This window comes from Tupaia chinensis, unplaced genomic scaffold (assembly GCF_000334495.1).
Source record: "Tupaia chinensis unplaced genomic scaffold, TupChi_1.0 Scaffold000215_1, whole genome shotgun sequence".
In the NCBI taxonomy this organism is placed as follows: Eukaryota; Metazoa; Chordata; class Mammalia; order Scandentia; family Tupaiidae; genus Tupaia; species Tupaia belangeri.
The window spans coordinates 4,983,995-4,999,781 of record NW_006159690.1 but is presented as its reverse complement, the minus strand read 5'-3'; the positions used below and the strand labels follow the sequence as shown (position 1 = coordinate 4,999,781).

Sequence of the window (15,787 nt, the reverse complement as noted above, 5' to 3'; positions counted from 1 at the left end):
ATAAAGTATCTAAATAATTTTTCTAATATAAATAGTGGGAATAACAGCTTTAATAATTCCATATGTACACAGAACATCAAAAACATGAAACCATGCACAAGGCCAAAAAAAGTAATGTCAGATATTAAACCTGTATGCATTTATTTTATCTTCTGGTTCCAGTTTGTGAGGTGCTAACCAATCACTCAGCTCACAAACCTCAAGGGTTAAGTGTTTTGAACGTATGTCAGTTATCGTACATTAACGATAATTAAAAACCATTGGTTATATTCTGATCAAGTAGTGCTATTTCATGTATTTCCCTTTTTTAGAAGGTCTTAAAACAGATGGGCTAGAAAAACTGTGATTACAGGATCCAACATGACATATATTCCCAATGATTTATTTAAAGGAGGCATAAAATTGTGTGTGTGTGTATGTATAAAATTTCCAGAACATGGGACCAGCAGTTAGCGTAATGGCTATGTCGCTGGACTCCCATGTAGCCAACCGCAGTTCGAGTCTTGGACCCGGTGACTTAAACTCACGCCAGGCACATGTGCATGCGTGCCCAAGATCCCAGGAGGAGAATGGAGGAGAAGGGACTGCGGCATGGCCATCCCCCCGGGGGGTGATTTCTCGCTTTCTGTCTCTCTGTCTCTCTCTGTCTTTCTGGTGAGTGCAAGTGCCCTATAGCAAAAACCTCTTAAAAAAAAAACCCTCCAGAACATGGAAGATAATATCAATGTGGCTACACTCTGCTTACTTGGCTCCCATATCTCTTTATAAAAGACAGCCAGTGCCTTCAAGAAGTAACAGCAATTCATAACCACTGAGAAATGGGAGTGGCATTAGGAAGGAGCTAAAAAGAAGGGCCGGATTATAGAGAGAAATTTAAAAATATTACCTATCTCTTCTTCCCTCCTTTCTGCTAAAGTAGGAACTGGTTCCTCCCTCAAAAGCATCCCAGGGGGGTTCTTGGGTTATTTAATGCCTCCAGCACTCTGAAAACAGCTACTGCCTTACAGGCAATACGAAGGCATATCTCTTCCCTACTGAGAGAACACTTTTCACAAATTTGAGGAATAGCTCATATATTACAGGTTCTTGCTGACACCAAAGAGAGTCTGAAATCATCTTCAACATGACAACAGGTGAGATTTCTTTTACAAATGGGGAGGTAATACCCAGAGAGGTTAAGCAGTTCAGCCAAGAGGAGGACAAGGAGGCTAGGTGTGATGCTCTTTGACAATGCGTCTCACACGGCACTATGTATACGTTTCCTTGAGATTTCATCAAAATGCACTGGGTCTGGAACCTCAGATTCTGTGTTTCTAATCAGCTCCCAGGAGTTGCAACACCCCTGGTCTGTGGGCCATGCTTTGAATAGCTTGGGTCTACAATACACAGAGGGAGCCATCTCTATCTTTCTGGGCCACAGGAGATCAGGTCCAGTGTTTTCTGCCCACCGTACATTTCCAGGCAAAAGGTTTAGACACACTGCGTCTGTGAGCAGCGGTCTCCTACACTGCTGGTACATTTTCTGAGAGCACCGTGACTACATGATCAGCTGAACAGGTAATGCAACATAATTGAACTTGAGTACATGGAGAAGTCTATTGGTTGGGAATAAAATGAATCTATGACTCAGGAAGTCTTCCACAAAGTGAACATGATATAAAGGTATAAAAAACCAGCATATTAAATCCATAGTAAAATGCCACAAGTGCACACATATACACAGGATGAGTTCTAAGAAATTCAATGCACTCTCTCCGAATAAAGTGCTACCATTGCTCCCAGCTAAAATCATCTCCTCTTCCAAATACGAGGAAAAAGCCTTGAATTGTTAGGAAAATGACGGCATTCCCAGCCAGCACAAGGCCACAGGCTCCCCACTTGATCTGAAACACAAAACCAGAAGGATTAAATCCTTACTTTCTTCATATTATACTCTTTGAAAATCTCTGTCATTTTCTGCATTAGGGACATCGAGTGAAATATTACATAAAGCTGCTAAAAGCCTTAATAATGTAACAGGCAGGAGATAGCGAACTATTCAGTAATTAGTCTAATGACTTCCGTGATGCTGGTTAATTAAGTCTACTATCATACTTAACATCTTCCCCATTAGACATATTTCTCTACTTATTTTCAGTCGACAATGATTGCCTTGTGTAAAAGACATGTAGCAAGATTATGAACAGTCTAATTACAAGACAAGGTACTGAAAGTTCTGCGCGTATCAACCTCTTTTATGGAAATAGGAATGAGAGAGTTATGGATCTGTTTGCTTCTTTTCTACACAGGAACAAGAAAAGACTTTAAATAATAATCTGCGTACAAATGAAAGCAGTTTTCCAGCTTGGCAAATGGTTTTACAGAGCCACAGATGGGGATGAGGGTACCCTCTAGTGGACATTTTTTTGTTTTAATTCAACCGATAGAAAAATCAATGAAAATTTCTTCACAAAACCTGATGATAGTGTTGAAAAGGAAAGAATGAAGTATTTACAGCAAAACAGAAGAAGTGTCACTCTATGACACAAGAAGAGTAAGGCCATGCCAATCTTGCATCAAAAAACCCTAATGCTACTCCATGATGCAGACGGAGTTCAAACTGGAATGTGTAGAAGACCCTTGCTAATGAGGCTTCTCCAGTCTTTCCAGCGTTGATCTCAGCTACTCTTTGCTCCGTCATATGGAACTGTTCCTTATTCCGTATACTGCACTGGGTGTATACTTGTCGTATCACACTGGGTGGCATTTCATACAGCAGCCTTCCCTACTCTAATCCAAACATTACTTATCCTCAGAGGTCCACATCAAACATCAGGTGGAATTTCTGGTTTTGGTGCTCCCTTGCCATTCAGCTCATGTGCCAATGATCACATATGGTACATTTATAGTATTCTTACCCATCAGGCTAGTTTCTCTGTTCTTTGGGCATACAGACAGTATCTGGGTCTTATTTTCACTGCTGTGCAAACATCAGGTGTTCCAAAGATACTTACTGAATGAATAAATACGATCTGCACATAACCGATCTCCAACACCCCTAGTAAGGGCTTTATAGAGTTGAAATAAAACAAAGTTGGATAAATAAAAGCAAATACTAGAAAAGATGGTAAACAACAAGGAATTGAATTAAATTATGCCCATAATGTGAATTTTGGAGACAAAAAGAAATATTTTACATTGAATGTGACGATGTCATCTTATTCATCTTCTAGTAGCTACGTGGTTGCCCCTCAATATATGCCTCAAGTATTGAGAATGGATTCTGTGCTCCCATTTGCAAGAGGAGAATTTGATATGATCTTCATTGTGCAAGTATAAAAGTATTGCTATTAGAGTCTCTGTGGATTGCTATAAGGCTTTAGAGACGGGGATTTAAAAACAATTCCTGAGAACAATGAGAAAAAGCCAGAAATCACACACAAAGAGAGTGTCGGAAAACATGTCTGAGATACTGATGAGTAGATCTAGGAGAGGAGAGAAACTCAAACTACATTTGGCTTTGAGTATAAAATCTAAGCAATGACAATGAAATTGAGGTCCCAAACACAGGCCTTTCAAGTAAACTCAGGGACAGTTGAGCAAAACAATATAAAACAAACTTACCACAGCCACACGGGCAAGAATTACAGGAAATCCAAAGGCAGAAACAACAATTCCAGTAGTGAAGAAATATGCCAGTTCCCGACAGGCACTACTGGTTGCATCAGAGTCATATGTGACTCTTTTGGCGATGAAATGGGGGATAGGGGAGATGGCGTGGAAAATCAGGACGAACAAGGGCCAGTAAACGCTGTCAGATTGACCCAGACGAAAGCCAAAGAGAAAAGTCACAGTTACATTTTGAATGAAGGACATATTACTGTTTTAAAATCATTGTCATTTTAGATGTGTAAGTCACACGTTATGTAATTAAAGTTTACTTAATCAGTTGTGAATATTAGAATACAAGATGATTTCTACCAGCAATAGATTAGTGACAATTTTAAAATTACTAGTTCATTCATATGTAGGTAGCATAAAGTGTATTAAGAAATGACTACATGACTATAAGTTAGAAACTTTGTTTCCTATATTACTGAGTGGCCATTTCTCTAAGGACAGAATCCTAACGTAGTCCCCTCTGCATTCCCTATAGGTCATAATACAGTTACTTGCCCATGTTAATTTAATAAAGATCTTTTGAGTGCATGCATGCTTGCTTATAACATTTCAACAGCTTACAATAAACCCCGAATTCCTTTCTTTGGCCTAAAAAGCTTTATATCATCTGGTATTACTTCTTCTATTCGTTTTGTACCATCTTCCCTTCTTTTGCTTAATTTCTAGCCACATCAGCTATTCCTGAAACCTTCTGAGCTCAGACTTCCTTGGGAACTTTGTAATAACCCCTGCTTTGAATGCTCTTCTTGGGATCTTTTCATTAAGCTGGTTCCTTGCTATCATGCAATCTAAACTGAGGGATCTTCTCCCAAAAGTAGCTTTTCCTGACTATCGGTTCTAAAGTCACCCAGGTCACCCTCGAGAACATCACCTTCTCTTAAATTCCGGTACAACCTTTACTCCCATCTGATATCTTCTTATTTATGAGAACATGGATCTGATTTGTCTCGGTCAATGACCATTTATCTCCAGGACCTATAATAACATGCTCCTTTATATGTGTTGATGAATGAATTAAAAAACAAATTTTAAGTAAAGGTGTCATGAAAATAAGTATGTCGCTAATAAATGCTTTAGATGACTCTAGTCTTTATTATAAGTGTTCACAATACTAATGTAATATGAAAAAAAAAAAACAATTTTCTTCCAGAATTGCATATTTTACATTTATTTTTTAAAAGTTCCATCTGGTTTGGGACTAGCAGCTGGCCTAATGGCTATGTCGCTATACTCCCATGTAGTCCACTGCAGTTCAAGTCCCGGACCCGGTGGCTTAAACTCATACTGGGCAAACGTGCATGCGTGCCCAAGATTCTGAGAGGAGAATGGAGGGCAAGGGATTGCAGCATGGCCATCCCCCCTGGGAGGTGATTTCTCACTTTCTGTCTCTGTCTTTCTGGCAAGCATGCATGCCTTATAGCAAAAAAAATCTCTCCAAAGGGGAAAAAAAATGCCATCTGGTTTTAAATTGTGTTTTCCATATAAACACTTCAAAAATAATCCATCATCATTTTCTCCATCAGTTAGACATGTATTATGCTTCATTCCTTAAGAGAAGAACATAGTCTCTACTCATTTTCACATACACACACCACAATAATACTTATCACCACAATAGCGTAATAACAGATCCAGATAGCGCCTCCAAGCAGGGGCTGGGGGTGAAGCCATATAAATGAAAGCTCCCCATTTCAGCCATAGATCTAGTGACCAAAATAAAGGAAGAGAAAGTGCCCTTCATCAGGAGGATACAGAGGCTGTCTCTGTGGCAGAGGTATTGCAATGCTCAAGAGAAGTTAGATCCCACAGGGTGACTCTGGTTCAAACCCTTGGGCTGAATAGCCTGAAACTTCCTGGACATACCTGTGAGTGCTCAAGATCGGCCCAGCTGGAAGACTGGAGAATGGGGATCATGGCATGACCAGACCCTGTGGAGGGTGCTCTCCTCTCTCTCTCTCACACTCACATGCATGCACACACACTCTATCCCAAATAAAGCCAGGGGGAAAGTACAGAGAGAGAGAGCTCAGGATGGAAACACTGAGTTTAGGCTCCTAATTTTAACCTCGAGTGAATGCAGTGCATTTCAAGAAACCACCAAACAACATTCTTGGAAAGAGCTCTTAAGAGAATCTCCAGTTCAAAACCCTTGTTTTACCAGTGAGGAACCAAGATATAGAGAGAGGAAGAAGCCTGAAAAAACCCAGCTGTCATGTGACATGCCCCGGGGCAAGAATTCTTCATTCTGCCTAAAATACAGTGACAGTTTTCTGGAAAACAATCTACAAAACTCATTTCCATTCATATTAAGCCACCAATATCAACTAAGAGAGCAAGTCATGTAGAAGCAACCTTGTTTATATACAAATTTAAATACTGTACTAAATGTACATTATTCAGGAAACATGACAGCCAGAGGTTGACCAACTTTTTCTGTAAAGGGCCAAATGTAAATATCTAGGTATTGCAAGCCATCAGGTCTCATCTCAACTTATCAACTCACAGGCAATAGGCTGCATTTGACCTGTGAGCCTGCTGGCTGACTTTTATAAACAGTAACCCTAGGTCACTATCATAATGGGATAAAAGTAAATTTCTGTAAAATTTTCTGAGAGGATGCGTGAACTCACCAGAGAGACAGGGGATGGTGGTGGGGTGGGTATGAGAAAGCATCCCCATGGGTGATGGTCATACCACAATCCTTTTCTCCTCCATGTCTTTCAAGATTTGGGGCATGCGTACATTCTGTTCTCAAGTTATTTTTCCAGCTCCTATTACCTGAAGTATAAAATCTAACCTCCTCTACATACTTGACCCTACATTCTTAACCAATCCTTCTTTTGCCACTCCCACTACAATGTGTGCTCTACTACATAAGCCATATGTGGTTTCCTGGACAGTCTACATGCTTTCATGCCTCTGGGGCCGTAGCAATGGCTTGCCTAAGGCCTAACAGTCCTTATTCCTCAGCAGTCTCTAAAGCCCGTTTCTTTAAATTCCTAATGTTTCTGCTCACATGTCACTCCAATAGAGAGGCCTTCTCTGTGCATTTTTTTTTTTTTGAGAGGTTTTTGCTACAGGCATGTGCACTTGCCAGAAAGACAGAGAGAGACAGAGAGACAGAAAGTGAGAAATCACCCCCCAGGGGGGGATGGCCACACCACAATCCCTTCTCCTCCATTCTCCTCTTAGGATCTTGGGCATGCACGCACATGTGCCCAGCATGAGTTTAAGCCACCGGGTCCAAGACTCAAACCATGGTTGACTACATGGGAGTCCAGCAACATACCCATTGCACCAACTGACGGTCCCCTCTGTGCATTTTGTAAAATCTTATTGTCTGTCTCCCCCACTAAAATACAGATCTGAGACAGCAGGACTTTTGTTTTCTTATTTCTTAATCCCTAGTTCCCAAAGAGTAATTGCCCCATGGTGAGCACCAAAAAGTTGTTGAATAAATAAATTTGCTGAATGTTTCCTCTGCTTGGAATGCCCTCCTCTGACTCATCAACCTGAGAAACTCTTATTTACCCACCAGGCCTCAGCTCAAATATAGCCTCCACTCCGTGGCCTTCCATGACCGTCTCACCGTACTTTCTCTATACTCCACTGCTCACCTCCACTATAGCAGACAGCCGTCACAGTGACTGGCTTGTTTGTCTGTCTCTCATTCACAACGACCATACACCTGAGAGCTCATGGAGGACAGGCCTATTATCTCTTCATTCTCACACCTCCAGCTGGTCCAGATTAGGTGCTTAACAAATGCTGACTAAATGAATACATCAACTTTAAGAAGAGTTTTACTCTGTACAAGTACACCTGCTCTATAAAAGGAGTGAGTCATCTAGACTTTACTAACTCATGGCGAAAGTGTGGTGCTAAAACTGACCAAACTCTTTAACACCTAACCGAGATAAAGATACAAAAGGATAGTTCTTTTTGAAATAACTTACCCATAGTCCTCTAAGGCACATCCCAGCATAAGAAAAGTCAGCCCAATAGCCCCACTGAAGGATAATGCCACAAGAGCTGTGAAAAATAAAAACAAGAGTTAAGGGTCCTAGAGTAATAGTTTCCAGGAGCTGGAGGGATCCAGGGAATGGGAGTGGATACAGAGATCCTTTAGGGGTGAAGAAATGTTCTGAAATTCAACAGATACTGGACTTCCACCTAGCTGACCATGGTTTGAGTCCCAGACACAATGGCTTGAAGCTCACAGGAGGCGCATGTGCATGCACACCCAAAATCCCAAGAGGAGAATGAAGAAGGGATTGTGCATGGGTGATTTCTTGCTTTTTTGTCCCTCTCTCTATGGTGAGTGCACACACCCTATAGCAAAAATCTCTAAAAGAAAAAAAAAATCATAACATGGAGAAATATCTCAAGCCATCCCAGGACCTAACAACCCTATCAAATGGATAAATTCCCTCCATACATGTCACAAGAGGCCACCAGTCAGTCTGCACAACTGTAGCAAAGGAAAACTCACTACCACCTAGGCAGGTCATTTTATTCTGACAGCTTCTAAACGCTGAAAGTCATCCTTCCTTAAGCTAACTCCCAAACTGCCCCCCTGTAATATATACCTAGGGTCATTTTGCCTTTCCAAACCACAGTACTTCAAGTCCTTGTTGACTGTCATCATGTATTCATAGAAGACAACTCCCAACCAGTATCCACTGAACAAAATATTTATTGCCTACATCTGTTGGACACTAATCTCTGAGGAAATAGGAAGGTATTTGCCCTTGTCATGCTGCTGAGTGAGAGAGAGAATATAGGGTTGTAAAAAATCTTGAGCTCTGAGTCACAAGCATGGTTCAAATCTTAACTCCGCCACCTAGTGGTTGTGTGACGCTGGGTAGAAGCCAAACCTCTGAATCTGATTTACCTGCAAAATGGGAAAAATAGGGTGACCTTATTAAACTTATGAGAATTAGATGAAACAATGTATGTAAAGTGCTTTATAAAAGGAGGTGTTTAACAAGTAAGTGTTGACTGATGCAAGCACTTAGGCAATGTTTTTTAATAAAGGTATAAATCAAAAGAACAGGACATTGTATTATCTACATTGTCTTCTGGAAAAAATCCTTAGTACTCACACTCAGTCATTGATTAAACTAATAAGCATTTCTGGTTGTTTCCTTTTACTTTAAAAAGAGATTATGGGAGACTGGTTTATGGAAAGATGCCAAAGCACTTTTTAAAAAAAGTGGAAGTATACAGAAGTTAAGGGACAAGAAAGAACTGTTGGGACCAGCAGTTAGCGTAATGGCTATGTCTCTGGACTCCCATGTAGTCGACCACAGTTTGAGTCCCAGACCCGGCGGCTTAAATGCACACCGGGTGCGAGTGCGAGTGTACCCAAGATCCCAAGAGGAGAATGGAGGAGAAGGGATTGCGGCGTGGCCATCCCCTCTGGGGGGTGATTTCTTGCTTTCTGTCTCTCTGTCTCTCTGTCTGGCGAACACTCGCGCCCTATAGCAAAAACCTCTCCAAAAACAAAAGAAAGAACTGTTGATTTTAATTGATGTATTTTTTCCACTTAGTATTTGTCACCCACAGATAGAGGAACGTGACTTTTCACCTATTCTTTATGACAGATGACCTTCCCCTAGTTGGCTTTGCTCCCTCACTCCATCTAACCATCCGCAAGGATCCCTTCTCTGTGAGACCTGTCAAGGTTAGGAACTGTGGACATCTTTTCTCTGTTCTGACACCATTTTCTTAAGTTTCACAACCCTATTTCTGCTTTATTCTTTTTGGCCCTTTGTCTTTTTTCAGGAGTTATCCTTTGGCATTTCTTTCTTTTATTTTTTTTCCCCAAGGCTTTTGCCACAGGGTGCTTGCCCTCGCAGAGAGAGACAGAGACAGTGAGAGGGAAAGTGAGAAATCACCCCTAAAGGGGATGGTCACACTGTAATCCCTTCTCCTCCATTCTCTTCCCGGGGTTTGGGGCACACAAGCCCGGAGTGAGTTTCAAGTCGCCAGATCCAAGACTCAAACAGCAGTCGGCCATATGGGAGTCCAACACCTTAACTGCTGGCCCTTCCTTTGCTATTTCTTCAAGTTGGAGTTTACCAAGTATCCAACTCCGTCATTCTTCTCACTCCACACATTCCTGATGAGAACCTGCATTGACCCAAAGTTCCTGGTCCCCCAAGGGCCTGGCCACATCTGAGTCTTCAGCCCAATATAGATCCAAAGAACAAGGCCTGTACTTCCACCTCCAACCTGAGCTCTCCTGTACTGGTACACAAGAAAGACCTTAACCTCAACACACATAAAACTGAACCACCATCCCCACCCTCTCCTTCCAAGTACAAGTACACTTCATCTTCCCTACGAAGGTCCTACATTAAGAGACTAGACATGCTCATTGCACTCTGGCGCTGGATCTGCAGTATCTTCCAGCAAATCAGCAAGGCAAGGTGACTCATGCCAAGGTACCCTCTTCTCTTTAAGCTCTCTACTACTGCCCAGGGACAGGCCCTTCCTTACCCTCTTCTGCCTGCCTCCAATGGACACGTTTGCAGTTCATTCCCCATAGAGAAGACAGTGATTTTTCTCATACACTGGGCCATCAGGAAAGTCATGACTCATTTTTGCATAGTAAAACATAGAAAAATACTTCATGGAGGCTGGCAAGGTGGTATGGTGATTAAGGCACTGGACTCCCACGTGGCCAACTGCAGTTCCAGTTCTGGATCTGGAAGCTTGCTTTCTCACTTTCCCTTTCTCTCTCTAGTCAAATTAAAATAATAATAAATAAAATTGGGACCAGCAGTTAGCGCAATGGCTATGTCGCTGAACTCCCATGTAGCCGACCATGGTTCGAGTCCTGGACCCGGTGGCTTAAACTCATGCCAGGCGCGTGTGCGTGTGTGCCAAAGATCTCAAGAGAAGAATGGAGGAGAAGGGATTGTGGCGTGGCCATCCCCCCTGGGGAGTGATTTCTCATTTTCTATCTCTGTGTTTCTCTCTCTCTTTCTGGTGAGCACACATGCCCTATAGCAAAAACCTCTCCATAAAAATAAATAAATAAATAAAAGAAGAAAATAATAATAAATAAAATTAAATATTAAAAAACGAAAGAAAGAAAACTCCATCATGACTTCACTGACGACTAATATAGAGTCAATATAACTCCTTTGCAGTTGAGTTTACAGCTTTCAAGATGTTCTGGCACTCAAAACTCACCATGGTCCAACCTGTTTCTCTAGCTTCAGCCTTCAGCCTTTACCTAGAACCCTAAGTTCCAGTCTTAGCTTAAGTTCTTAAAGAAAACAAGGTGCATTCTTTCATGCCCCTTGCCCCATGTCACATGCCAGGTGAAGATGTAACAGACTCCCTAAATTCAGTGAAAACAGCCCTCTTCCTCCCTGGAGCAGGACTATGTAATTCCATCTGTATTAGTTTCTTATGGCTGCTGTAACAAAAACCACACACTTGGGAGCTCAGAACAACAGAAATTTATTCTCTCTCAGTTCTGAAGGCTAGAATTCTAAACTCAAGGCATCAGCAGGGCCATGTTCCTTCTGAGAGTTTAGAGAACAATCCTTCTTGCCTCTTGCTAATACCTGATGGTTGCCAGCAATCTTTGTTGCTACTTGGCTTGTAGCTGCCTAACTCCAAGTTCTGCTCTGTCGTCACGTAGTGTTCTCTGCCTGTATATCGCCATGCCCAAATTCCCTTCTTTTTATAAGGACACCAGTCATTGGCCAAAAGCCACTCAAAGGCAGTATCATCTTAACTTGACCATCTGCAAAGGCTCTATCTTCAAATAGGCAACAGTCACAGGTACTAGAGAACTTGAAATTCACATCTTCTCTGTGCTCCCACTGCATCTGAGCACACTTTGGACACTAACACTCACTATTTCCTGCTCTGTCACTCAACAGGAAAATCTCATTTATCTTTTTAATCCTAAGTCTCCAATACACGGTAGTTTCTCATAAAAGTTGATCCATCTGCAAAACACTTTGTTCCCTTAGTCCTTTTCCATTTCGCAGCCTGTTTTCCTTTTCACTACTGTAATTTCTAACATGACACATTACAGCATGATTACAATTCGATAGTTTCCCATCATGACTAAATACTTTGCAACGCTGAGATACTGCTTGTCATCTGGTTATCTGTTGGCTTCCAGTGAATATGTTAACCCAGTGGACACTATCCAAGTAAGCCATGTTTACTAAACGGACATTGAATATAAAAGTCAGCCAGAAATGATAAAATGTATCTCCTGCGAACAGCAAATATTCTGATAAATTCATAGTGAAAACACATGCACCACACGGGTGCACATGCTAAGTCCTGCATATATGTCTGTAGCTGACACTGCTTAACTGGTGACGGAAGATCTCTGAGTACAAATTTCAAGGACAGGAACATGGAAACCTTATGCTACTCTGTTGGAACATTAGAAATAGAATGGTGTCCTACCCAAGTAACAAGGAAGTCGTCCAATAACCTCTTCCGTGGCTTCCAGATCTCATTCTACTAAAAGCATATGGATAAGAAAAGTGATGTTCTTGGTACTGCCTTTTTATCTACCGTACATACTATATTCAGAATCATGTACCACACTAACACTCCTTTGTTGTCTGTCCACAAGTGAACAGAGAAAACAATGAAAAAAAGTCTTGTTACAACTCCAGCTAATCCAATCTCCACGATGACAAGAAATACAGTATTTCTGAATTTCTATTGACGCCCGCCAGCAGTCAACCCTGCCCCGTTGGAAAAACCATCAGAACAAAGGATTGAGTTTCCCAGCGGGGAACGCTGGAGACAGGCTCCTTTGTTAAGAAATGGGAAACTACGAACGGGAAGGAAACCAGAGGAAAGGCGTGAGGGTGGACACGTCAGGAAGTGAAAACCTTGAAAAAAAAAAAAAAAAAAACTGCATGGGAGGAGAGTTCTCGAGAAACTGAGGAGGAGCCTGGGCGGTGATGCTCCCGGCGCGAGCCTGGATCTTGCAGGGAGGCAGCTCTCTCGGGGGAGAACTCCACTGGGGGAGAGCCTGGCAAACGCCTCGCAAAGGGGTGAAGTCCAGTGGCCTTGCAAAAAACGGCTGAGGTTCCCCCGGAACGACAGCCCACCGCACTCCAGGGGCTGGGAGCGGGCAGGCACCTCCCACCCAGAGAGGCGGAAAGAACCGCGGGCTGCGAGAAGCCGTTCCCAGCCGGCGCGCTGAAGGCTCAGCTCCCGGCTTAGCGCAGAGGGGAGATGGCGTCCCCGTCGCACGAAGAACCCGCCTAGGGCCGCGGATGTACCTTTAACGCCTGCCATGTCTCTGGAACTGGAGCCGCAGCTGCTTCCGGCTTCCTGCCACCGCCAGGCCCCCGCCCAGTCCAGTCCTAAGGCCTCCCCAAGGTTCCCAAGCCCGCCTCTGCCGGTTCGGATCCCGCCCACACCAAGCAGAGTCCCGCCCCTACCGCCCCAGAACTCCGCCTTCAGGTCTCAAAGCCCTGCTCCAGCTGGTCCAGAACTCCGCCTTCAGCTAGAGGCTGGCTCTTGTCGGTTCAAAACTCCGCCCTCACCTACCAGAGCCCTGCCCCCATGGTGCCGATCCCGCCCTCGCCACGCAGAGCCCCGCCCCAGCAGGTCCAGAACTCCGCCCCCAGCTCGCAGAGTCACGTCTCTGCCGGCCCAGAACTCCGCCCTCAGCTCGTAGAACTCCGCCCTCAACTGGTAGAGCTCCGCCCCTACCAGCCCAGAACTCCACCCCCAGCAAGCCGAGTTCAGGTCTCGGCTCTCAGTTTCCACTCCTGCATACCGATGTTTGCTCAGGGTAACCTAGAGCCAGCGCCCTCCTCCTAAGTCCTAGCCTCGCTGCTAGTCACCGAACCCGCGCCTGCACCATGCTCCGCCCCTCAGTCAGTCCTCTGAGCCACTGTGTGCCAGCAGTTGTGGTGCCTGTGTGCATTTATGTGGCAGGTGGAAAGGGTGGGGAGGGACACGTCTGGATAAAAACTTGTTTGCATGGTCTGTTTTGGCAAGAGCAGTGTTAGCACTTCACAAAACGGACAAGATTTTTTTTCTTCTGGTTTAGAGAAAATAACCATATAAGCTTTTTTTCAGTCCTAAATTTTCATGAACCTTCACTAGCTAGTATTTTTTTATTGCGCCTCAAAGTCTGCCGTAACCAAAGCCCATTTTCACACCTCGAGAGCTATTTTGTGCTGGAAATGGAGTATTTGACTTGCTGTGGACTTGTAGGGGACACCTCAGAAACCATGTGGTCCACCTACTTCATCTTACCTGGAAAGGTTCAGAAAGGGCAGGACTTGCCTGTCCCAGAGTTCTCTGGAGACCACTGGATTTCCGGCCACTTTCCCCTCATTCTTGCCAGGAGCCACTCCACGTGCTCCGTGCTGTCCCTCTTCCCTTTTCTCAGTTTTCAAAGGACTGAAGGAGAAACCAGGGGAACCCAGCCTGTGGGAACTCAGTTTCTCCTGGTTACCTGAGAAGTGCACTCTCACTACTGCCATCTTGGAAATCCGCCATTTACTTTCACAGTTACTTTTTCAAAACTGTGTCCTGACCATAATTTTGTCTCAACAGATGTTTGATTATCTGTGTTCTAGCCCTCATTTCTCCTCCTAGGTACGTCTATCTAGGCATACTTATTAAAAACATTGTGTTGGGACCAGCAGAGGGCTTAATGGCTACATCACTGGACTCCCATGTAGTCTACTGTGGTTTGAGTCCCGGACCTGGCGGCTTAAACTCATGCAGGGCACGTGAGCGTGCGTGTCCAAGATTCCCAGAGGGGAATAGAGGAGAAGGGATTGCAGATTGTAGCATGGCCATAACCCCTGGGGAGTGATTTCTTGCTTTATGTCTCTCTGTCTCTGACTTTGTGGCAAGCGCAAGCGCCCTATAGCAAAAACCTCTCAAAAAAATAAAATAAAATAAAACAACATTGTGTTGCTGGTGCCTGACTCACTGCAGATGCTTGCAGATTCAGGACTACACTGCACACCTAACCCTGTAGCCTGCAATCTATTCAGCATCCAGGGCCAACTGGTGGCGTGATGGTTAAGGTGACTGGATCCCACAAAACCTACTGCCCAGTTAGAGGCCTGGACTCAGCAGCTTGAGAAATACACAGGGCATGTGTGCGTGCATACCCACAATCCGGAGAAGAGGGGATTGTGGCATAGCTGTTCCCCTTGGGGGCTGCTTTCTTACCTTCCCTTTCTCTTTCTCCAGTGAGTGCATGTACTCTGTAAGAAATTTTAAAACATACACACATGAATTGTTGAGAGCGTTATGTGCAGAATATACCACCACCCCAAAATATGCCACTTGGCATGAGGGTTATTTTGAGCTAAGACAATCAAGGCACAGATACAAAACAATCTCTCTGCTTCCCTCTATTTGCCGAAACCCAGAATAGAAAATTTATAAATATCTATCTACTGTTCACTCTACCAAGAAGGACAAAGGTAAACCACCAGGGATAACTTTAGACCCTTAGCCTGGAGACAGCGCTAGAGAAATGTGCATAAGAAACAATACTATCTAGACTTTATTTACCGCGAATCCCCATGTATTTGTCTTCCCACAATGTCACCCCTACAAACTCAATGAGTCTTTCTTCTGTTATTTCTCTAAAAACTGGGTTGTTCTTTTGCTAAAATGCTATATAAGCCCAAATTCTAAACAAACCTTTGACATAACCATCTCTGTGTTCTCTCATTATTCCGTGTAAGCTGCACATGTGGATAAATGGTTTTTCTCTTATTATTGTGTTTTTGGACAGTCTCATTTATTGGGCCCCAGCTGGAAAACCTAAGATGGGAAGAGAAAGCGATTTTTCCCCCATGAGAGTTTCTGTTTTCTTTCTGAGTATCATATTCTTTCTAAGCACCTGTTTAAATACTCCAGGGAAACAAATCCCAGAAGGGTGTGGTTTTTAGTTTCTCTAGTATAATGCTGAGGAAATCCCATTAAGAAGACTTGTTCAGAGGCCAGCAGATGGTGTAGTGGTTAAGGTGTTGGACTCCCACATGGCTAACTTTAGTTCGAGTCCCAGACCTGTCAGGTTGAAGATCATAGCAGGCATGTGTGCGTGTGTGTGTGTGTGTGCCTGTGGTTCCAGGAGAAGGGAGGC

The 15,787-nt window shown here is 43.5% G+C and overlaps 1 protein-coding gene across 1 annotated transcript; it reads right to left on the bottom strand.

Moving 5' to 3' along the window:
• Nucleotides 1-1,725: 1,725 nt before the first annotated feature.
• Nucleotides 1,726-13,094, bottom strand: LEPROT (leptin receptor overlapping transcript). Its single transcript, XM_006147542.3, has 4 exons — nucleotides 12,942-13,094; nucleotides 7,617-7,692; nucleotides 3,604-3,790; nucleotides 1,726-1,883 (listed from the first exon to the last, which is right to left on the bottom strand). Exons 1-4 carry the CDS (start codon nucleotides 12,955-12,957, stop codon nucleotides 1,767-1,769), a joined length of 396 nt encoding a protein of 131 aa, XP_006147604.1. The 5' UTR covers nucleotides 12,958-13,094; the 3' UTR covers nucleotides 1,726-1,766.
• Nucleotides 13,095-15,787: the final 2,693 nt, after the last annotated feature.

Excerpts from the sequence above, each read along its gene's own strand:
- LEPROT (XM_006147542.3), bottom strand. Across the intron at positions 3,791-7,616 it reads TGTGCCTTAGAGGACTATGG|CGTTTACTGGCCCTTGTTCG; the intron begins GTAAGTTATTTC and ends TCAATCTGACAG. Across the intron at positions 1,884-3,603 it reads TTCTTGCCCGTGTGGCTGTG|ATCAAGTGGGGAGCCTGTGG; the intron begins GTAAGTTTGTTT and ends TTTGTGTTTCAG.